General features: G+C 36.5%; 3 protein-coding genes across 8 annotated transcripts in view; 2 read left to right on the top strand and 1 right to left on the bottom strand.

The window, feature by feature from the left end:
• Window positions 1–857: 857 nt before the first annotated feature.
• Ahsa1 (activator of 90 kDa heat shock protein ATPase homolog 1) lies at window positions 858–4,239 on the top strand. Of its 2 annotated transcripts, NM_001312512.1 has the most exon segments (5): window positions 932–1,226; window positions 1,229–1,481; window positions 2,193–2,729; window positions 3,371–3,529; window positions 4,029–4,175. In NM_001312512.1, coding segments are annotated over 4 exon segments (963 nt in total). In that variant the 5' UTR covers window positions 932–1,185; the 3' UTR covers window positions 3,503–3,529; window positions 4,029–4,175.
• A 1,927-nt stretch (window positions 4,240–6,166) lies between these two features.
• Window positions 6,167–13,377, top strand: LOC106116822 (uncharacterized). Of its 2 annotated transcripts, XM_013310852.1 has the most exons (14): window positions 6,167–6,295; window positions 6,924–6,974; window positions 7,218–7,436; window positions 7,752–7,837; window positions 7,922–7,985; window positions 8,428–8,562; window positions 8,843–8,956; window positions 9,304–9,504; window positions 9,814–10,035; window positions 10,484–10,518; window positions 10,894–10,954; window positions 11,551–11,691; window positions 12,451–12,681; window positions 12,932–13,377. In XM_013310852.1, exons 1-14 carry the CDS (start codon window positions 6,260–6,262, stop codon window positions 13,304–13,306), a joined length of 1,971 nt encoding a protein of 656 aa, XP_013166306.1. In that variant the 5' UTR covers window positions 6,167–6,259; the 3' UTR covers window positions 13,307–13,377. The 2 variants fall into 2 exon arrangements, with proteins under 2 accessions (XP_013166306.1, XP_013166307.1); XM_013310853.1 differs by lacking the exon at window positions 6,924–6,974.
• A 1,430-nt stretch (window positions 13,378–14,807) lies between these two features.
• rols (zinc-RING finger and ankyrin repeat domain-containing protein rolling pebbles) overlaps window positions 14,808–23,209 on the bottom strand; it is a 144,096-nt gene continuing 135,694 nt past the window's right edge. For all 4 annotated transcript variants that reach the window (XM_013310733.1, XM_013310732.1, XM_013310734.1 and 1 more), the window contains 13 exons: window positions 21,803–21,975; window positions 21,239–21,383; window positions 20,818–20,946; window positions 19,566–19,697; window positions 19,067–19,272; window positions 17,525–18,971; window positions 17,152–17,417; window positions 16,789–17,074; window positions 16,562–16,672; window positions 16,223–16,380; window positions 16,017–16,096; window positions 15,684–15,909; window positions 14,808–15,381 (listed from right to left, as the gene is read on the bottom strand). In XM_013310733.1, the coding sequence (XP_013166187.1) occupies window positions 15,088–15,381; window positions 15,684–15,909; window positions 16,017–16,096; window positions 16,223–16,380; window positions 16,562–16,672; window positions 16,789–17,074; window positions 17,152–17,417; window positions 17,525–18,971; window positions 19,067–19,272; window positions 19,566–19,697; window positions 20,818–20,946; window positions 21,239–21,383; window positions 21,803–21,975 (3,653 nt within the window). In that variant the 3' untranslated portion in view covers window positions 14,808–15,087. The remainder of the gene's footprint in view (window positions 15,382–15,683; window positions 15,910–16,016; window positions 16,097–16,222; window positions 16,381–16,561; window positions 16,673–16,788; window positions 17,075–17,151; window positions 17,418–17,524; window positions 18,972–19,066; window positions 19,273–19,565; window positions 19,698–20,817; window positions 20,947–21,238; window positions 21,384–21,802; window positions 21,976–23,209) is intronic.

Consider the following 23,209-nt stretch of genomic DNA (forward strand, 5'->3'; position numbering starts at 1 on the left):
GGATAAACTCTCAAATTGAATGTATACACGGCAGCAATCAAAGAATTTATCTCGTGAAAACCAATTCATTCGACATTGAATTATATTGAGAAGTCCCCTATACAATAAAAGTTTCCATTGGTATTGAAACAAAATTTTTATTGATAATTTTAGTGATGAATATTAGTATATCGTATTTATTTACAAAACCTTTTTAGTAACCAACTAAAATAAATTGTTTGTATACTAATCCAATCGATATATTCAAAAAACGCGCGTTCCAAAAGCACAATCATATGAGTAAATTCACAAAGTTTATGGTTATACCCACCAGATGGCGTTGTTTCAAAACTACAAGAAAAATTCTCAGTCACTTTTGAAAATTAACAACTTTTATGTATTGCTAACGATTATTAAATATAACAGAATAGTAAAAATATTAAAACAAAGTTTTTAACTGATTTTTCAAATTTAAATACGATTCAGCGTAAAATGAATCATTCATAAATTGACAATGACGTCCGGAAATTAAGATTCACGGTGATTCGATTGGCAACTTCTAGAAACTTACAGAAAATATTAATGTTGCTAGATTTACAGGTTTTGCAAGAATTTGAGCAAATTAAAAAACACATTTCCAGCTTTGGTAAGTCACAAATCTTACTATTTAAATTAACAACGACTAGTTTAGAATTCCTTACTAAATAAAACGAGTTTCAGTTTAAAACGAAATACTAAAATTAAAAAATGACGTGTTTCAAATACACCGTAAGTGATTTAAAATCTAGAGTTAAAGGTAACTTAGGGAAATGAATTACTCTTTTCTTTTGGCGTGAAATAATTTTACGCTGACTGGAAATACAAATCATGTTAAATTGGTAACATTCTCAGTCTTGTCAGTATTACCGTTGCAGAGTGAACTGGTGTGGTTGCGCGACGTTTCTCGAAATTAAAGATTTTCTGCGATAGAATTTGAAAATCAAAGCATCAAGAAATACTTCTCTTGGTATTGTCAACATAAAAGTGTGACGGTTGTGTGAACAAAACCTATTACTGCCAATATTAGTCTAGATTGTCACCAGTTGGTCAAGTTACCTTGGAATATCCGATATAAAACAGTATTTAGCTGGCCTCGTGCTTAGAAAATGGCCAAATGGGGCGAAGGAGATCCACGCTGGATTGTGGAAGAACGACCTGACGCTACTAATGTCAATAATTGGCACTGGACGGAAAAAAATGCCGGTCCGTGGTCCAAGGACCGTCTAAAAGAATTATTGAATAATTTAATAATAGCTCAGAATGGTATAGATTGTAAGGTGACTGAGGTTGAAAAGGTTGATGGTGAAGCTTCTGCGAATAATAGGAAAGGAAAATTAATATTTTTCTACGAGTGGGACATTAAACTGAAGTGGGAAGGTCGTCTGGCCGGCGCTAGTGAACTGGTCAAAGGCGAGGTGCACATCCCCAACCTTTCGGAGGAGAATGATGTCAGTGAGGTGGATGTAAGTATAACAATTTTTTTACTTTCGTTTGATTTATAAAACAAAATGTCTAACCTAAAAATTTGTTAAGAACTGAAACATTCCAAATTTTTAATTCTTCATCTCATCACCTAATGTATTTACAAAGTAAATTAGTCAAAAAGTCTATTTAATAATTAAAAGTTTATAGTAAGTACGAAATTCATGTTCATACATGCTCATACAATTTCATTATTGGCTAAAATATAAATACTTCTATCATCAACAATACCTTTATATTGTTACTAATATGGTGTTTTGTATGACATCACTGCATTATTAAAGATTAACTATTGTTTGAATGAAATGTCTTCATTCTAATTACATTCGAACCTATAGCAAAGCAATATTTATCTTGCTTGTAGATGTTTCTCTTTTACATGAGTTACTTGCAAATGTAGTTCAACCATCAGGAACTTTGAAACATTGTTTGATGGAAATATTTAGGCTTTTCATTATATCTTTCTAATATTATAAATGCAAATGTTTAGATGAATGAATGGATGTTTGTTTGAAGGTATCTCTGGAAGAGCTGAACAGATAGTCTGGAAAATACACAGGCTACCAATTAAGTTTTTTTTTAATTCCGCATGGACTAGTAAGAAATTAAAATATAAAGTTTGTTTCAATTTATGCACTGCTTAGCTATTGTGCTTGAGTCAAATAATAATCTATGTAAATTCTATATTGCAGATGACGGTAACAATCAAGGGTAGCGGTGAAGAAGCCCAGAGGGTTAAATCTTTCATGCACAACTTTGGAAAAGATGAAATCCGTAAACAACTCAAGGAATATATAAGAAGTTTGAAGGAAGAGTTCTCTAAAGGTCTAATCCTACCTAAGAAAGGAGAAACATCAGTCAAACCGGACAGTGTGTCAACCATCACAAGTGGTTTTAATAAGAAAATAAACATGGAACCTGTAATTTCTACAGAGAAAAAGCAAATAGGTTGTAAACTGGACACTAAAACTATTGAATTAACGGAAACTTTCCAATGCCGTGCCGAAGAGTTTTATAATGCAATGACAAGGATAGAAATGGTGACCGCCTTCACTCAGGGTCATGTGAAAATGGATCCAGAGAAAGGAGGCAAGTTTGCATTATTTGGTGGAAATGTGACAGGAGAATTTAAAGAGTTGGTCCCTGGGAAGAAAATTGTCCAGTATTGGAGATATAAACAATGGCCAGAACAACATTTCTCTGAAGTTACATTTACTATCGATGAAAAGGTATGATGTAACTTTTTTTTTCCATTTTCATTCTTAAAATTTGCTTGGGCCAGCATTAATTACAGCCTAGGGCCCTTAACTTGGGGTAGTCTCCGAGCCCCTCCGTGGGGACATAGTGAGATGATGATGATGTTAATTTAATCAAGAAATGAAATTGAAGATTATCAAAAATAGTTTTTATTTGAATTTTTAATGTAAAAAATATATAGTTCGTCCAAATTAGATGTAAATTTCTAATGGTGAAAATTATATTTCAAATTTTAAAGTTATTGACCACAAAACAGGTTGTGGGTTATCTACCAATGTTCTGTGGCTTTTTACTGCGGAAATAACTTAAGCATATGTTATCTTATACCTATACTTCTGCATTAACTTTTAAACAGTAAAGTTTAGATTGTTTTCATTGAATAGTCTCCAAAAATACTGAACAAATTAGAAAGATTCTTTTACTCTTGCGAAGCTATTTTACTTAGATGAAATTAACTATGTTTATTACTAGATTTATTTTTTATTCCGCACAGACGAAGCCACAGGAGACTGCTAGTGTTATATATATTTCAATACTCATTCTTTTATCTATTAGTTAGTATAGTTATTACTACTAATGTTAGTAATTGTGCTTACAAAATTGGTTGTTTCAGGATGACCACACTCTGGTGACATTGAAGCAGGAACTGGTCCCGGCTGCGGAAGTTGAGCAGACGGAGGAGAACTGGAAGCGTTACTACTTTAACAGTATCAAGAGAGCGTTCGGCTTCGGCGCATTCCTCTGATCTTTGCACCAAGGTTAGAAAAATTAGGTTAGTATTTCCAATAACTGGGAGACAATGACTGTTGTCATTTTGTATGCATAACGTTCTCACTAGTGGAAATAAGGCTTAATGCAAATGGTTATGTGCTTTGTGGAATTAGGCATTAAGAGTCTATAACTGTGTAGGAATTTCTCATTGTTTTACCAAAGTGTGTGGAATGTTGTAAAATTTTATATTTGAAAAAAAAATGCTTTTTATAACTAATTTTTATCAGCGATTTCGTCTATGCGGAGTTAAAACAGAAACTTTAGTATCGTATGCGTTCTTCCAGACTATGTTTTACACGTGTGCTTATCATTGAAATCTGCTTAACCATTTTGGATACTTAATAACAAATTTCCATACATCCATACATCCAAACTTTTGCATTTATAATATTAGTAAGAAGTAAGATTTCTGTATTATTAAACGGAAAAGATATTGATGTACTTTTTACCATAAGCCATTATAAAATTTATATATAATACATATTTTTTTTCTTTTTCAGATCCAATTATATCAAGGAATATCCAATGAAATGAGCGTTGTCTGCTTAAGCCCCCTTTAAGTTAAACCTCACTTGATCCAATGCATTGTGCAGCATTCTCAGTTTCAAACAGCTCCGGACAATGTGTCTTGCTTGTTTTTTTTTATTTAATTAGCTTGATGTAAGCAAGTGATTAGTTGATTGTACCACTAATAAATTATGTTAGGTATTTGTTATGTGTTTTTTTTTTTCATTCTCTAATAAAAACACACAGAAGACAGGCGTAGAAGCAATTCCGCGTTTCGTCGGATGAGTGTGTGTCCCGGAGGCCTAATTTAGTCCTCTTTCCCTTCCCAGCCTTTTTCTTATAAGGAAAGGATGGATAGTAGAATTGGACTTTCCGGATGAGAGGATGCATATGCGAGGATGGAGGGAATATATTTTCTTTCTCTGCATCCTCTCCTCCGTCGATTAAAGGTAGGCATGACATGCGTTTGCATATGTCCATGGGTAACGGTCACTTCGCTGTTTCAGCGATTTCAGCTCGCTCGTTTGCAACCTTATGATATAAAAAAAACAATAAATACTTTTGAGTCTGTCGCACTCAAGTTAAACTGCCTCTCATACTTAGTAAATATTAAGAAATCGTTAATAAATACTAATGGAGGTGATACCTGAATTATGCTCTTAAGATTGATTTTATTACGAAAAAAACTACTAAGCTAAAAACCTTAATAATTAGCCTATGTGTTCTTCCTGACTATGTTCTACATCTGTGTCAAATTTCAGCGTGATCCATGCAGCTGTTCTGGAGATACCTTATAACAAACATCCATCCATCCAAGCAATCAAAACTATCGCATTTATAATATTAAGACTAATTAACATTTATTGATAATAAGGGTTATTTATGTTCGTGAGCTTGAATTTATTATGAAAATTATTTCTATACGACTATTTATATTTGACCCGAACTCGCCATTGAAACGAAAATAGTCTACTTATAATAGTACTGCTTGAAATATATTGCGTATATCCTACTAATATTATAAATGCGAAAGTTTTGATGGATGGATGTTTGTTTGAAGATTTTTTTTTTATATCAAAAGGTGGCAAACGAGCGAAGCACAAAAAGAAAATATCTTCCCTTTCCATACATCCTCTCATCCGGAAAATCCACTTCCACTTACCATCCTTATAAAGAAAAGGATGGGAAGGGAAAGAGGACTAAATTAGGCCTCCGGGACGCACACTCATCAGACTGTACGCGGAATAGCTTCCACTTGAGGCGTGTCTTCTGTGTGGTCGTGGTATTTCACCGGGCGGGCCGGGACAATTCGTGCGAAGATGTAAAAGCGGGCTCTACCACTGTTAAAATATCTCTAGAACGGCTGCATGGATCACGCTGAAATTTAACACAGATGTAGAACATAGTCTGGAAGAACACATAGGTTACTAATTATGTTTTTTTTTAATTCGGTACGGGCCGCCGTTAGTAATGTTTATAAAGATCCAAATTAAGACATAAGATGTTTCCACCGACGAAAAATTGCTTACATTCTAGTTCTCTTTGAAAAACAAATATTTTGAACTCGATGAAAAACTCATTTTTACTATGTCATGATGATTTTACTATTAATAGTCAGACAAAACTATACTAAATTAAGTTTTATCAGCATTTGGTTATTTGACTTTATCATTAAAGGGTTAACCACTATGATGATAAAAATAATATTTAATTTTTATGTTGTGTTAAATTAAATTCATGAATTATTTCCTACACATCATAAATAACTGCAAAACTAACATCCAAACGAAAAGAATATTATATTTATTTATAATTATAAAGAGGGAGCCCTTAACACTACTACTAGAGGTATAATAAGAATCAAACGTTATGGCGGTTCCGAATTTTGTTCACTCGCCCATTGTAAATACAACTGATACGTTGTTCATGGTATAGTCGAGCTGCATTAGCTACTGCAGCGGACAGAAGCACGCTGCATTACATCCAAAGGTAGAATTTGACAGTAGTCATTTCGTAATTATACCGAAATAACAATCTTTAGTAAAAGGTCGGTAACAAGCATCATGATTGAGTGACTCTGTATATTCGTTATTGTGTGTTTATTATTAATATTCGATATCCATGCGAGTTAATTTAAAAAGTTATCAGTGCCCTGCTGACCTGCAGAGCGCGAGGCCGTCTTTATCTCACAAGACAGTTGACAGTCGATCTTCTGTTCGCAAACATGCGCATTTTGCTCATCTGCGCTTTGTTTCAATATGTAAGTATAAATATATATTTTTAATTGTACTAAAATGTTATAGTCCTCAAATTTAAATCAACAATAACTTACTTATCGATATTTGTGTCGATTGCTTTTTAATAATTTTGAAATTAAAAAGTTCATAGTTCATGTCTTGTTTATTGTCGTTTTCTTCGATATGTTTATTACAAAATTCTGTACTGTATTCCTGTGTCAATCTCTCCAGGTATTTATTTTATTTTTTAAATCTTTTTTTTTTATTCAAAACAAATACACATAATTCCTAGTGTTTCCATCAGTTTGATTACTGGGTGATCTAAACCGATTAATTTCAATTGAACCAATAGACTAAATCAGGATATTTTTTTTAATTTTCGATAGAGATATCAGTTCGACAGTTCAAGTATCAAAGTTCATACTTTATTGTTTAATGGTTCCATACAAATGATACGATTTGTTACAATGCAAAGATAATAAACAATAGGAATGAGCTCAAGGGACTCGGTATCTTAATTAACTTATCGCATTATGTTGCAAAACTTAACAATATTAAGTGAAAACAACGTCACATAATACGTATTGTTTTTATTAAATCTAAGCTTTTGTTTCTCTTGTCTATATGAAAGTTTTGAAATTTAATTTTCAGGCATTCGCACAAGTTGGTTTTGGAACATCCTATTTAAGAAATTCGCGTTTGGTATGTACTTTAATTATAATTTCTCTATTACTTAAATTTAGTTGCTCGCAGTCGTACAAAATGCGAGCCGCGTTAAAGTTTGGATAACACTGTACGTTCATCGACATTTGTTTCCTACACATTTTGGCGAAATTATATTAGATGCTAAAATGCAATCAGCAAAACTTCATAGCAACATACGTACGTTACGAACGTTAGCGAATTTAATTCTTTGACTGTACTTTACTACAATCCTTTTTTCAGTGTCACCAATGGAACTGTATAAACGAGAAGTTAGGTCTTACAGACACTTTACCTCCTAGAGAGCAGTTTACCAATATTCTAGACAATCTATTGCCTGCAGAATGGCACGACGCAGGTCTAGAGGCACTAGACACGTGCTATAGCAACCGGACAAGGAGGTACACGAACACGTGCCCCGGACAAGCACTAATGCATTGTGTTGTCGATAATCTTATGGCGGTAAATATTTTATTCAATTTAATTAGGGAATATTTAAAATTTTTAGGGTTCCGTACCTCGAAAGAAAAAAAATTGAACCCTTATTCACTTTGTTGTCCGTCCGTCTGTCAAGCCCTTTTTCTCAGAACCGCGTGATGGTATCAAGCTGGAATTTATTTTTGTTTAAACCCCATTAAATATTTAATTAATTTAGATCAACTTATTGCTATTTTTTTCAACTTGTAAACCCTTAACTTTATCACCCACTCACTTCACTCACTTTGGGAAACATATCAAGTAATTTTTTTTGATAGATGACGTATTTCATGTTGTCAGAATTGTCCCGGTGACAAATGGACCAAAGAAGATGGGTGTAACCCGGTGTCCGCTTTAGCTGGAAGTAAATATATGTTTTCTCAAAGGTAAACATTTATTTACCTTATTTATTATTTTTATGTAAGTTGTTAATAAGAATGTCTTTTTTAATTGTTCTTATTTTTTTTTAGTCGTTATGTAAATCTACAACAGAATATACAAAAAGAACGCCGTCCGAAATGGTTCTTAGAGCATGTAAGTACGTTTTAATATTTTTTAGTCTGTATAGACTGGAAGACAAAATAACTAATAACATGACTAGCTATTATTCTACTGACAAAAACTGTTACGTTATTAAAGTATAATTGTTAACGGTTAACGAAAACTAAGGTCACTAACGCGCCCCGAGTTTGAAGTTTGTTAGGCGATGGCTCGTACGGAGACTATCATAAGTCACAATTTTGCGATTTACCCCGCGATTTTGCGTTTTTCATATTTTATGAATTTACTTGATAAATATTAATTTCTGTATTGTAAAAGTAACGTTAGAAAGAAGAATAATTGTAGATTTTTATTAACTATTGCATATTTATGTTAGATGCTTCGTAATTTAATATTTAAATTTTTGTCTTGCAAAATTGGATTTTAAACATGGATAGTTTACGAAGGAGTCATTGAGATGTTTATTTGTTTTCAGTACTTCAGCACGAAATGCTGCGATTTACCGCAGCTGTTCAACTCCACAGTACTGACTGAATGCGGCTTTGACACTTTCCTGCTCTACCACTTGCACGATCCACAAATTGACGCGCATTTGCCATCAGAACACATCGTAAGTAAAAATACAAGTAATAGTATAATTATACAAGTACAAGTTTATATGCCGCGTTCAATTGACGACTATAAGTACGAATCTACATTAAGTGCGACAATTTAGTAACATTGTATAGTGTTCAAAATTCTCAATAAGTATTAAGAGCACCGACATGCATATATGCGTAGATGTATGAATGTAGAGGTAAGAGAAGTGTAAATGTAAACAAATGAAGGTCCATGATCTCTCTACCCTTCTCCCTAATTATCTTGTTGAAGTGTAATATGATTATTTTCAGAGACCATTATCATCGAATCATCTCCGTGCATCTATATCTCACTTTATCCCGGTACGATCACATAAGCCGGCAGACACAGCCACCACAGATTTCGGTGGAATAGAGGAAAATGAAGTAAGTTATATTTTTCTGATACGTAAAAAACTATCTAGCATTATTAAAGCTTTTTTATAGTAAGGCAATAACTAAACCTGGTGGCGAGTGGATTGAATCACATTCAATCCACTCGCCACCAGGTTATCACTAACAGCGTCACACTTTGGGGCAAAATAGGGTTGTTGTACTTGTCAAGTATTTATACAGCTTTCTTGTGAATCTTTATATCCGATTTTATCTGATCACGGCGTTTTTAAAAGAAAATCAAATTCACCAAAACACTTGTTTAGATAAAATTGATTTGTTCGATTACCATTTCATTTCTTTCGTAACTTGTGATATTAACAGAAAAATAACATTTGCAGGCGGTCAATGATCCTCTTGACTGCTGTGATATGACAGACTTTATACTACCGGAGTGGCGCGAGGAATGTGCCTTCCAGTTGTCCTGGCACCGCCATGACAGGCTGGTCATCAATGAGGCGCGGCAACCTGTCACCGACCCTCCTGTCATCACAGAGACCAATGAACCTAAAGTGACAGACGTCAAGATTGTACCTCATTCGGTAAGTAGGAAATACTTCTTAAGTCCTGATTAACGTATTAATAATTTTCTTAAGTAATACGGCATATATTTCAAAATTGTAATGGAGTTCAATAACCTTTTAGCTTAACATCTTGTCCTAATTTCATAGTATAATCGAACCTGGTTGGGAGAAAAGCCTTTATAAGCAAAATTAAATCCCTTGTACTCTCTTTTACCTAGATTTGACTGTAATTGATTTTAATTAAATTCAAGGTAAATTTCCTTGGCTTCATAAGAAATAAACCACCTCAACTGGACGTATATATATGCCTGTCTTTCTGTTATATAGTGCGAGATAGAGACGTGTATATTCAGCAAGCTAGGTGTAGTATCATCAGGCGTGGTGGACACGCTCGCTCTCTCGCGGCTGTTAAACAACATAACTGGAGATGGTCACTGGGTGAGGGCGAAGGCGCGCGCGGACTCCCACTGTCTGACCAAACTAGCCACGTACGAAGCGGACTGTGAGATCAATAAAGTGCTCGCTTGTGTACTGGATGTACTTACTGAGGTATAGAACAGTATTCCGATGGTTTCTACGTAGAGTATCATATGTTTGAAATGCAAATTTTGCATGACAAAACTTTAAATATTAATACGATTATAACGCTTCAAACATGAACATTCATTGGACAATCAAAATCTACATTTTTTCTAATTCTTTACACAGTAATTTATAGTATCAAGTTAATTAAAAATAATTAAATATTAAATTGCAAAATTGTGACTTACGATAGTCTACGTAGGAGCCATAGAGTTATTTATTTTAATTGTTTAACAGCCGAACCAACAACAAACATGTTGTCCCTTTCTGTTTTCATATAGAAAGAGAGGGTTATAGAGTGCTATGTTTCATTGTAAATGAACAATAGTTAAAATTTTCAGTTCATTTGTTTGCTTTTTAAGATATTTATTTAAAGGCAATTAAGTTATATTATTATTTGTGTTTTTTATTACAGAATTGTCCTGATGCTAAAAAAGACGATCCTTGCAAGTAAGTTTGTAATTTTTATATTATTATATAAGACTAGAGGACCCGACAGACGTTGTCCTGTCTACACGTCTTTAATTTGCAAATTCGAATATTATTTAAAATTTGACACTGCGATGGTAGCGCCGTCTGTCGGATCCAATGTAAAACATTCCAAAATCAACAACTACTAATAAATTAAAAATTAATTAAAAAAACATTGTCCAGCGGACAAAATTGTGAATCTAAACCATTCCCAGATCCCCTTGAACACACACAAAAAATTTCATCAAAATCGGTCCAGTGGTTTGAGAGAAGTTCAGCGACATACACACGCACAGAAGAATTATATATATAAAGGTTTTACTTATATTATTAACATCAAAATTACTTTTGCAGACATTCAAACGGCTCACACAACAATATAACTTGTCAAATCAGTTCATCTAAATTTAGACCGGTATGTACACGAAGTTTTTTTTTTATATCATAAGGTGGCAAACGAGCGAGCGGTCACCTGAAATCGCTGAAATAGCGAAGTGACCGTTGCCCATAGACATACGCAATTGCATATGCGTTGCCTACCTTTTATCGACGGAGGAGAGGATGCACAGAAAGAAAATATTTTCTCTTTCCATGCATCCTCTAATCCGGAAAGTCCACTTCCACTTCCCATCCTTTCCTTATACGAAAAAGGGTGGGAAGGGATAGAGGACCAAATTAGGCCTCCGGGATGCACACTCATCAGGCTGTACTTGGAATAGCTTCCACTTGACGCGTGTCTTCTGTATGGTCGTGGTATATCACTGGGCGAGCCGGGACAATTCTTGCGAAGATGTTAAAGCGGGCTCTACCACTGTTTTTTTTATTTCGAACATTCTATTTAATTACTATAAGTTTTAAGGTCATAGAATAAGTATTAATACCTAGAAATTACTGACAAATTCCAGTTCAAAAGGTAAAATAGTAATAAAATGTAGTTATTAATCACAAAAAATAGTTTATTAATTATTATATCTCTGTTCCTTTGCTTAATCTAATTTGAATCGTATATAGCGCAAGCGTCGTCAGTTATGCAATGTCCCTGAGTTTGTGGATATGAAGATACTAAAGGAATGTGGTGTGGAGACAGTAGTGCGTATTGAACACGCGCCCGAGACTCCCGCACTCAAACGAGGCTGGACTGAAGGGGGAAAGGTAAGCTCGCAGTTGGCACCTCTGCTAGAAGATTACCTTTGTTGACCACATGCCAAATAAAATGCTATACTCGAATTTATTACAAATGACAACAAACTCATCTAAACAATTATATCCTTTTAAGGCTATGATCACAGACTAATTAAAAACAGGTCATTCATAGTGGTCAGAGCGTCGGTGGCTCAGTGGTCAAGCACTTGACTTGCAATCTGCAGGTCCTGGGTTCGAATCCCGCCATGTACCAATGTGTTTTTCTATTTCCGATTTACATATGTACATTTATTCGACGTTCTTACGGTGAAGGAAAACATTGTGATGCAACCTACACATATATGAGAAGTAATTCAAAGATATGTGTGAAGTCAAGAAGTGAAGAGGCCATAGTCAACCAGGCTGGCCAAGTGCGGGTTGCACTTGGCCAGCCTGGTTGACTATGGCCTAATCATCCTTAACTTATGGTAGGCTTTGAGCCTCTCGGTGGGGACGTATAGTGGGCTGATGATGATGATGTTCATGTCATCAATTTAAACACTAACCGTGGGTTTCTAAGGCCCGTTTAAAACATACTTAAACTCTGTTTTGTTATATAACATATCTTTATCTCTGTCATTGCATTTAACAGTCAGAATTTCATGGTGAAATGTTCCAAAAGCCAGCCAGTGCCATATGTGAATATATTTTTATTGGACTTCGATTCTTTTGCATGGCTGCAATTTTTTTTCAATGTGTTATTATATTGTATTAACATTTATCCAACAGTGCAAAGAAGAAACACCTTCAACGACTTGCATAATGCGTAAAATGGACATCTTGAACAAATACAATTTTATAGATTATTTCAAGCTGAAGGAGCGCTTACGTAACTTCTGTCAAGGCGTGTGGTATCCGATGCGTAATGCGTACAGCGCGGCGTACAATGCGGCGCCGCTGTACGCGCAGCATTGCAGCTCGCCGAACAAACTGCTCAATGTACTTGATACAATGCTGGCTGTAAGTTCATTTTCATTGTACAAGAACCTTTTAGTGCAGTAAAAGCTCCTTATTCGCGGATGAAAAATTGGGACCCAATTCTTATATTAGCAGCTGTTTTGGTTCAGACTTTGACCACCTTGGAACGTATATAATCCTGTATGTATTACCATTACATATTCAGGCTTTCTGTTGCGGCATATTTATGGAATACCCCCGCGAATAAAGAGCTTTTAGTGTAATACCGAAATTATTTGGGTTTTTTTTCCAGACATGTCCCATATCGAAGAGAAGACGAGGAGAGAACTGCATGAGAATATTCTCCGAGCTGACAACTTCCTTACCTGGATATCATCAAGAAATTAGCAACGCAACACTAGAAGATTTACTGCGTCGATTCCAACATATTTTCTTACCTGGACAAATCCCTCATATAAGTCCAACTAATACCAGATTAGTAAAGTATCCCAGATATTTATTTAACTATGGGTTTTTGGGTTCCCAAGATGAGCCTGTAGTGAGAGTTATAGATGTTAAACCAACTCCTCCAGTGGAAAAGCCTTTGATTCTTCTGCCTGTGTACCAAAGGATGAAAGGAAGATCTTACAATAATGATGGGATATGGCGCGGATCTCCGGTACAATGAATATTATATAATAAATAAATTTAACCGTGGGTTTTTATTGCCTAAATACATCTCTAAAAAAATATTTACTCTATATCCTAATGTGTCAGTGGAAACCAGTCAAACTCTGGAATGCATCTTTTTTTATTAAGAAATTTAAATCAAATTAAATCACTCAATTGATTTTTTTAAATTTATTTTAGGAAAATAAAAACTATGGAAAACACTCTCTATAGCAATTTACTATTTTTAGTTGTAATATTTTGTGTTTTTCCGCTTTTAAATAATAACTAGGAAAGAAAAAAAAAAAACGAAAATAGAAGCAATATTTTAATGTATTCATAATTATGTATACAAAGTCACAGTAATTGTATTCTTACATATACAACTGTCATCCAATACATTGACAATTGTATACATACATAATGTACAAAGAATACATTATGTACAATCAAGTCACAGTGAATTGTTTGAATTTGTTGAACCAAAAACATCCTCAGTCTTTTGATATGTCGAATATTAAAATCTTGTCAACATTTTTCCATTAATTACCAATCGCTTAATAATATTACTAAATATCTAACAGTATTCACTCAATATGTATCAATTTCACATCTTAAATTTTATAATTCACAATAAATACTTTTATTTTTATCAAACGTTTTAAAATCAAATGATTTTTTTTAAATAAACTCTTTTGATTATTTTTGATACGTCCGAAAACTTCGCTTTTAAAACAAGGAATACATTTTTTTTAAATAAATTAAGAACAAAGCAAGAAAATGGGCACTCGAGTTTAACTCAAAAGTTTTTTTTTTCTAACCTAAAAAAATAACAATAAAAAATAATACGTATAGGTACCGAAAATGTATTCAAAAGGCACTAATTTTTAAAATGATAGTCATGCAACTATACAAAATATGAACTGTCGAATTTAAAGCATTGTATAAAAATGGCAAGTTGTGTATAAAAGTGTACAAAAATTGTATAAATGTATTCGAGACAACATTATAATACATTCTGATTAAATTAATACTACAGATTATATATTTACATAGCGCATCACATAGTATACAAAATTAAGAAATCACAAGCTAAATACAACACGACCAACATAACATGACACTTCGTACTTCGTTATTGACAGCTAGCAATAAAGTTTCACCATATTTGTTACTCTTCTCGTTTATTTTACGGTTCAACCATTTTATACATTGTTGTACAAAATATTTGTACAATGTACAACTATTTTGTACAATGTAGTATACAATACAATGTAGTGTACAATTAATTTGTACAATGTATACAATGCGTAAACAAAGTGTTATGTTATCTTGCACGTGTTTCATACCTTATAGTTACAAAACAATATTATGTATAAGTAGTTATGTAAACACAAAATGTGCCAAAACTTGTTTAAAATAAAACAGTTAAAAAATTAAGTTTATAAATAAATATATAAGTAAATATGCTTAGTAATTTACTAAAATTAACATTCATATTTGATTTCAAAAATTTTGTTTTTGTATAAAAATGTTCAAAATTCACGAATTTATATTTGACTATTTAATAGCTACATAGAACCATATTCTTTTTAGAATTTATTGAAGATTTATCTTAAAAAATATAGGATAAAGCCCTGTCAGATTTTTCAATATATTTTGTACTTAGTAAACCCATAGTGGGTTTACTTTGCCGTGACTTGTATTATAGCCATCTCTTTCATTCCCTTTGACATAACAGAGACAAAAATATGTAACAATGCAACTGTCACGGCTGTCAAATTCTACGATATTGTCAAATTAAGGCATGTTAAGACTGATGCTGTCATAATTTCTCATAGAACGAGTGTCACCGTTCAAACTATGTGATCCAGCGTTGATTCTTGTTAATATTTCTTGTTGTAAAGCTTTCAAAGTTCGTACAGCGGACATGTCGGTAGGTGGCGCCAGGAGCAGCGCTCTTCTGGCGTGGGGGAGAGCTTCTGAGGGCTTGTTTAGTGCTAGAATAGCTCGAGCCATTGCGTACGCGCATTCGAATGCGTTCGGTCGAAGGATCGACGCACGCGCCGCTAAATCCAATGCTTCTGATGGTTCCTGGAAATAAATTTTCGATTATTTTTAATACACATAAGGATAAATGAATTAAGCAAATTTCTATACAAAAACAATATTAAACGGTATTAATATAAGTATATTATCTTACTCAGTAATCTTATGTTTTCTACGCGTAAAAAGACTAACCGTGAATTTCTGAGACTAGAAATTCCGTTAAAAAGTTGTCGTTGACCAAACAGAGATAACAATATGTTTTAAAAGGACATTTTGGTCTTAGAAACCTACGGTAAGAAAGTTGGATTGGTTTTACTGTAAAGTATTAATGGTAGTTTTGTGCTTACGTTTAACTTCCGTTTACACCGAGATAAGTTGAGAAGCAGATTGGTTTTGAGTTGTACGAATGCGGCGACGTGTTCCTGTGGGGGGGCTGCCGGGCTGGGCGCTTCCTCCCCCACCATCGGGTTGATCTTCTTGAGCGCGTACTGGTAGCGATGAGCGGCTTCTGAAGGTCGGTTCTTGCGGTACAACATGTTTCCATCCTCCAGCAGCTTGTTTAACAGTAGAAGCCTGCAAACATCATATAAAAACCGATGTTTGAATGTTAATAAAGCTATCAAAAGTTGCAAAGTTGAACTTCGAAATTCTACTATAAACATTTTATATAATGTACTAACATAAATTCAGGTTTGCCGGACGCCATGACCCAAGTGGTGGGGCCGAGCTTCGCGCCCTTCCGTAAGAAACAGCTCACCACCTGCAAAAATAAATATCACTTTACTTGTGAATGCAAAACTAATACGAGAAGAATAGAGAGAGAAAGAGAGAGAGAAAAACATCCAAGAGAAACAGAGATGGAGAATGGAAGGTTTCTATTGCTTACGGGTAGATTGCGCTGTCCAATGGCGCGGTCCAGCGGGCGCAGGCCGTTGCGGTCGACCCGCTCGAGCGAGGCGCCGCGGGCGAGCAGCAGCTCAGCAAGCTCGGCCGGCGCGCCGCACGACAACGCTAGTGGCGTGCGACCACTGCTGTCTGCCAGCTCTGCATAATGATAACAACATTAAAAATAAGCATACATCACTAAAAACACTTTTAGAATTAAATTAACAAAATAGATTGTTGGATGTAAATGAAAATTGGTCCTTCGAGGCGGATGGAATAGCATGCTATGTGCTCTTTGGATTAACTTACAAATAATAAAATAATAGCAAACAAAGTTTACCTATAGAAGCGCCCTTATCCAGTAAGAGCATGACAGTCGGGATGCGAGCGCGGAGACAAGCCCAGCCGAGGGCTGATATGCCGTCCGCGTCCACGGCATCTGGGTCGGCTCCTGATAAAATAAATCATTGTAACATTAAAAAGAAAAAGGGGTTGAATACCTGTCGAGTTTTCAGTACACAGTGAAAATTTAAAAATAAAAAGTATGAAGATGTTTCTGAGGCTTACCATGTGCCAGTAGCGTGTCCACGATGTCATCGTGACCCTCGGCGGCGGCCAGTATGAGAGGGTTCTTGCCGCCGGAGCCCATGACGTCAGCGCCGCAGTCGAGCAGACGCAGCAGCAGCGCGGCGCGTGCATGTCGCGCTGCCAGCGACAGCGGGGAGAGCTGGCGCGCGTTCAGCGAGTATGGCGTGGCGCCGCGCACCAGCAGCGCGTCCGCCACGCCCGCCTTGCCCGCGCCGCACGCCGCCGTCAGCGCCGTCTCACCCGTCACCGGGCAGATGCCGTCCGGCTGAGGGGAAAACAACCTTATTGTTGTGCCCCAAAGTTCATTTTCCTATATACAGCTATATCGATTGAATTACTTACGATAAGTTCAGCGGTGTCGAGGAGATACTCGACGATGTCCAGATGTCCGTTCTGTGCGGCGGCGACGAGGGCGTGCCGGGCGCCGGGCACGAGGTGCTCGATGCGGGCGCTGGCGGGGGGTGCTGGTGGTGCTGGATGTGCGGGGGAGGGTGTGTCGCGCTCCGCCTGGCAGCCCAGCAGGTAGATGACGGTGTCGCGGTGACCGTTCTTAGCCGCGTGCACTAGCGGCGTCTGCTCAGCTGTGTCCGTGTGACTCAGGGATGCACCTGAGAATATAGTCGTATTTTAATCATGGAACTCGGCATCTTCTCAACGAATCCTCATTAAATCTTCTTTTTGTCCAAAAACGCTTAAGCTAAATAATGTTACTTACCGGCAGCTATAAGTCTTTTCGCGACATCAGTATGTCCACGCTGACAGGCGAGAGCCAGCGCCGAGCATCCCTGCGAGTTGGTCATCTCGAGGTCGGCGCCGAATTCTATCAGCAGGCCGACCATCGCCAGAATACCCTGGTACGAGTACATGCACAGCAGCGGTGCGTTCCCCAGACACTCCGTGACCTGGTTCGGTGATCCGCCGGCCAGGAGCATCAGTCTCGAAACCTTCACATTCGGAGTGTAGATATTCCTCAAGTTCGCAATCGCTTCACCAACGTTCGCCGAACTGGTCGCTACCAACATAGCTTGTAAATCTCTCGGACAGAGACCCAACTGTGCCGGACCGAGATTCCGGTACATATGAGCTTTGAGGATATGGTGGCCCAACTCCATCGTCTTTTCTGGGTCTAGCGGAGCTTGCACCCTGGACAGTCTGTACGCGATGCTGCAATGACCCGCTCTCAAGTCGCAGAGGAACTTGGCGCTCTCGTTATCTTCGCGACGTATCAACCATTCCCTGAACGACGGGTGGAAGAACATGTAAGTGTTGTCGATTCTCTTGACGAGGAAATCTGTTAAGGTGTCGAATCTATGGCAGAATTCGTCCCACGGAAGAAAGGTATCGACTAGCAAGGAGTTCACGGAATAGTATATTTCGACTAAAGTCAAAGGATACAGCGCCGCTAAGCAGACGCTCAGGATATGAGTGACTTTTTCAAAAGATTGAACTGTGGGGAAGCGAAGATTAAATTGAAGAAGGAATATCTGAGCGAGTGATATCGGAACCACCTTGTAGTTGGTGGATTTGACGACGATGTGACTCCTTTCGAGAAGATCGAGGATAAGTTTGAGGAATAGGAACGACCCTTGGCTCAAATGGAGGACGTATTGAGCGAATTTCATAACAGAATTGTGAGCGCTTTCAGATTTGCCAGTAGAGCATTTGATGTTAGTTTCTATGATAGGAGCGGCCTGTAATCTCGCGTTGAAATATTTTAATAAATCTTTCTGCACATTATCAGACTCGTCTAGACTCAGTCTGGTGTAGGGCAATTGTTTGGTGAGCTCGATGAACTGCGTTCTTACAGTCGCGACAATTTTAAGCCAGGTGGGCATCTCGGCGACATGGCGCGCTAGGAAGGTGGCGATGGTGTAGCCGTGGTCAGGTCTATGGTACTCCGCTTCGCAAAGACCATCGACAAGGATGATGCCGTTGGTTGAGTCTATGCTCCCGTTTCTTCTGAGTATTGTGAGGGGTTCTATGATGCCCCTGATGAAGGCGAGGTCGGGGTCCGCGATGCATTCCTTGAGGGAGAGACATGCTAAGAGGTGGGGTTCACTGAGAAGGTATTCTCTGTAGGCTTGTAGTCTAGGAGCTTGGCAGAGTTGTGCTGCTAGAGAGTGTACGAACTCCCCGACTAGGCAAGTGCTGTTATTATCCGCCTGAAAAGAAAATGCTTCTATCAGTTTTAACTTGAACACGAATTTTTCAGGTATGTTGTGGTAGATTTAAAGATAGACTGGGTTTTTTTGCTGACCTGACAGAAATGATACGCGACAACTTGTGATGCGAGGTGTGTGAACATTCCTTCCACGAGGTCCTCGGGCAGGATATCCCCGAGGTCTGACTGTTCCCGGAGCTCCTCGTACTCGAAGTTCCGGTTCCTGCCGAAGCAGGAGTGCTGGACCAGCTGCAGGATGAGTGCTGTTTTGCCAGTGCCGGGACTGCCGGATATTAGGATGCCTGAGGAAATAACAAGACTAATTATAGAGACAATAACGAGATATTACTGCTAATAATATGATTTACCTCTTACTAATATTATAAATGCAAAAGATTGGATAGATAGGTGGATGTTTGTTTGAAGATATCTACAGAACGGTTGTGTGGATCTCGATGAAAGTTGGTATAGATATAGTCCGGAAGGACAAACAGGCTACTGATTCGGATTTTCAATTCCGCGCGAGCGGAGTCGCGTGCGACAGCTATTTATTTAATAAAGCAACAATCAACAATCATGGTTAAATATAAAATACCTGATGAAGAAGACTCCAGGGCTTTTTCCATGTCTTTGAGGAGCCACTGGCGGCCGGAGTAGCAGGCCTGACTATCAGAGGAAGGAACCTCGAAGAAGAGAGGCCGGAGGTTCAGTTGTGGTGCTGGGTGTACTAGGAACAAACAATCAGACGTTAAACTTTGTATCATAAATTTTTTGAGCCGAAATTTATAAACATCTTGTTAATTCCATCATTCTTAATGAAATAAAGGAAGAGAGAGAGGGAGAGAGATAGAGATGACTATAGTTAAGCGTTCTTCGTATATTTTCATTTTCTTGTGAATATTCACTTAGATAAACTGTGCAATATTTTTATGTTTTTAGGATAATTAAAGTAAGTCTTTTTTGATGTAACAAATTAAAAAACAACGTTAAATTTAAAAATTAATTACGTTACGTTAAATCAATTTGCGATAAAAAAAAATTATTTGCTGTATTTTTCATATTTTTTGGAATAAAAAAAAGAAAAAAATACGCTATGTTATTAAGCTTTGCTAACATAATCCAGTAATATCTAGTTAACAAGCTTGTCAGGCACAACATCTCAGTCTGAATGTGCAAAAAGTCAGTACAGGTTGTTCGGTGGTATGAAAAAAGGCTTTACGGGAGCTAGTTTTTATTCAATCGAGTACTTTTTACAAGATTAACAGTTCAATGATATTTCTAGTTTCATCGTTAGACTCATTTTAAGCTAGAAGTCCGGATGGATTCAATTTAATTGATTTTTTATTCAAATGAACTACAACACTCGACATGAGGCTACAACTGATAGCTTAGTTTTATTTTAGTGTTGATTTTTCATATTAAGTGTTTCATAAATAAGAGTATCCCTTAGTGACTAATTAACGTATTTGAGTGACAATGGAAGTTGTTAAAAATGCAGTTATGTTTGAAACTAATTTTACTAATATTATAAATGCGAATGTTTAGATGGATGGATGCTTGAAGGTATCTTCGGAACTTCTAAACGGATCTTGATGAAATTTGGCAAACATATAAAACATAGTCTGGAAGAACACATGGGCTACTAATTTTTTTTTTTTTTGTATTCCGTGCGGACGGAATCGCGGGCGACAGCTAGTATTAAAATAATGTCGTAAATTTTGTTAATTAAATTAACCGTATGATTATAATAACGATATAATAAAAATAATTTTAAGTGTTATTTTTTACATTCTTATCTTGTTCATTAATTTTACAGTTGTATGGACTGAAAATATATCAAAAATTACCTTTCTTAATATCTGAAGATGTAGAAGATTTGCTGCTGCCAACTCTAGCGGACCTTCTGGCAGCAGTTTTTCTGTTCTTGAAGAAGCCACTCGACATACGAGTTAGTTCTTCTGAACGACTTTGTAAAGCTGAAATCATATTGAGGATAAGTAGTTATTTAACTTCATAATCATCATAGCAAGCGGTCATTCTCTTTGAAATAACTGAGTCGTAAGTCACCTTTACAGGTAAGGGGTGATTAGAATCTTTACTTTCATATTTCGAAGATTGTTAAAGCTTAAAGTTTTTAGACCTATTATAGATTCCACTAAGCCAGTGGAATGTATTTCTACTGGCGTGATTTAGAAGAATATAAAAATCTATTAAACAAAGAAATCTCTTCAGGTGGAATAAGGACTTTAACTTGGAAACATTTCTTACCATTAACTGAGTGCCGTCTACTGCCAGGACTGGAAGACGAGCAGTTGCTAGCCGCAGAAAGGGACATGGAGGCGAGAGAGCCCAGTGACTCGCGACCAAGTGGCGTTGCTGCTTCCACTTCTGAAGAACCAGTCAGCGTTGACACCTGGACACAGAATATACAATAGAATACTTGCTTCTAGATTTATATATCACATCAACGCTAGGGATCTTAGATTGGTGATGTGGATTAATGGTACTCAATCGACGAGTAGGTTTATTATACATATATGTAAGGTATTGGAGGTGCACGTCGAGTCAAAAGTAAGTTCTTTCCCGACATAGCAAATCATATTCAGGATATTACAATTTCGTCGGTTTATTTCTGTTTCGTTTCTGGTGCATATAAAGTCTAGCTATAAATGTCTACAACTTTCAGTAATAATTAAGTTATTGAACGCTAAAAATAATTGATCTTCTTGAGATTAAAGCGTTTAAACAATGTCATCTTTTAGTTTAGTAATAGCGCCATCTATTGGAGGATAGAATTATTTTGGGTTAGCGTTTATCAGAAAGTTCACAAACCGGGCTGGTGTTATGCGAGGCCAAAGTATGAGCGTCCAGGGATGCGAGCGAGGTGCAGCTATCCCGAGACTTATTCCGACCCCTTCTCTCCCCCAGGAGTAGACCGAGACGCATGTATAGATCGTTCTGTCGTCTCGACTCGAAGCCTTGCTTGATGTGCCCTCCTTCATCGTCTAGAAATTTATATAATATTAGTATACGAATATATATAAAAAAATTGTTCACACTCAAAAACAATCACGTGCTATACATGCTGCGGTTTTGGGATTTACTTGTTTATTGGAATTTAGCGTGGGTTTATACTGCCTCTAAATATTTGCTTAAAAAACATCATTTTAGACGTTACTAGTTAGAATCCTTTGGCGCGAATGACGCGCTTTCATTACATAGTCAAGTGTCGGAATGATTAGTGAGGGGACATAAACGTCATTTTCTTCCTAACAATCATAACCAAAAAATTGTACTAACATTATAACCGGATCCAAAAAGAGGTAATTTACCTATTTAGAGTCTAAAAAAAAACAAAAATCCTTCAAGAACTTAAGCATTTAGTATCATAAAACTATTACACAATCTAGTCTAGATTAACCTTTACTGCTTTATAAAAAGGATAGTTCATCAGTACACAATCGCAAATTATACGGATGTAAAAAGATACACAAATCATCGGATCAACATGTTTGTTTTATCATGTTCCCATGACATTTACTGGGAACGTGTAATGACCAGAGGATACATGCATCTCATGTTTAATATTAAATTACTTTCACAGAACATTTCTTTATCTATTGAACAATTCTATTGTGTAGTTATGTTTTTTAAGATAATAGATGCAAATTACTTTATAATGAATCTTTTTATTTACCATCGTTGACTGAACTTACAATCTTTTATATCTTACTAATATTATAAATGCGAATGTTTAGATGGATGGATGTTTGTTTGAAAGTATCTCCAACACGGCGGAACGGATCACGATGAAATTTAGCATGTATACAGAACATAGTATGCAAGAACACATAGGCTATTAAGTTTCTTGCTAATTCCGCGGCGACAGAGTCGAGGGCGTCAGCTAGTCTTTCATTAAGGGATGGGCATAAACCTTTTAATATAATAAACCCTATAGCTAGTATTTTCGACTGTGTAAACATGGTTGGTTTTCACTGAGGAAAACTTCAAAACAACATAAATATCTCTGTTCGAAACGAGGGAAAAAGGATGACGATATGATTTGAGATATAACAGTGGAAGCACACACTAAGCGGAGGTCAGGATGTGCGTTAGGTCTTTGCGGTGTAAGACGAGACTGAGGAAGATTACACTGTGGGACAATTTGTTTATTATCTAATTGTATATTATATTTTTAACTTTAAAACAGTATCATATTTACATAACATATAGTAAATA

Source organism: Papilio xuthus, unplaced genomic scaffold, assembly GCF_000836235.2.
Source record: "Papilio xuthus unplaced genomic scaffold, Pxut_1.1 DF827714.1, whole genome shotgun sequence".
Taxonomy (NCBI): Eukaryota; Metazoa; Arthropoda; class Insecta; order Lepidoptera; family Papilionidae; genus Papilio; species Papilio xuthus.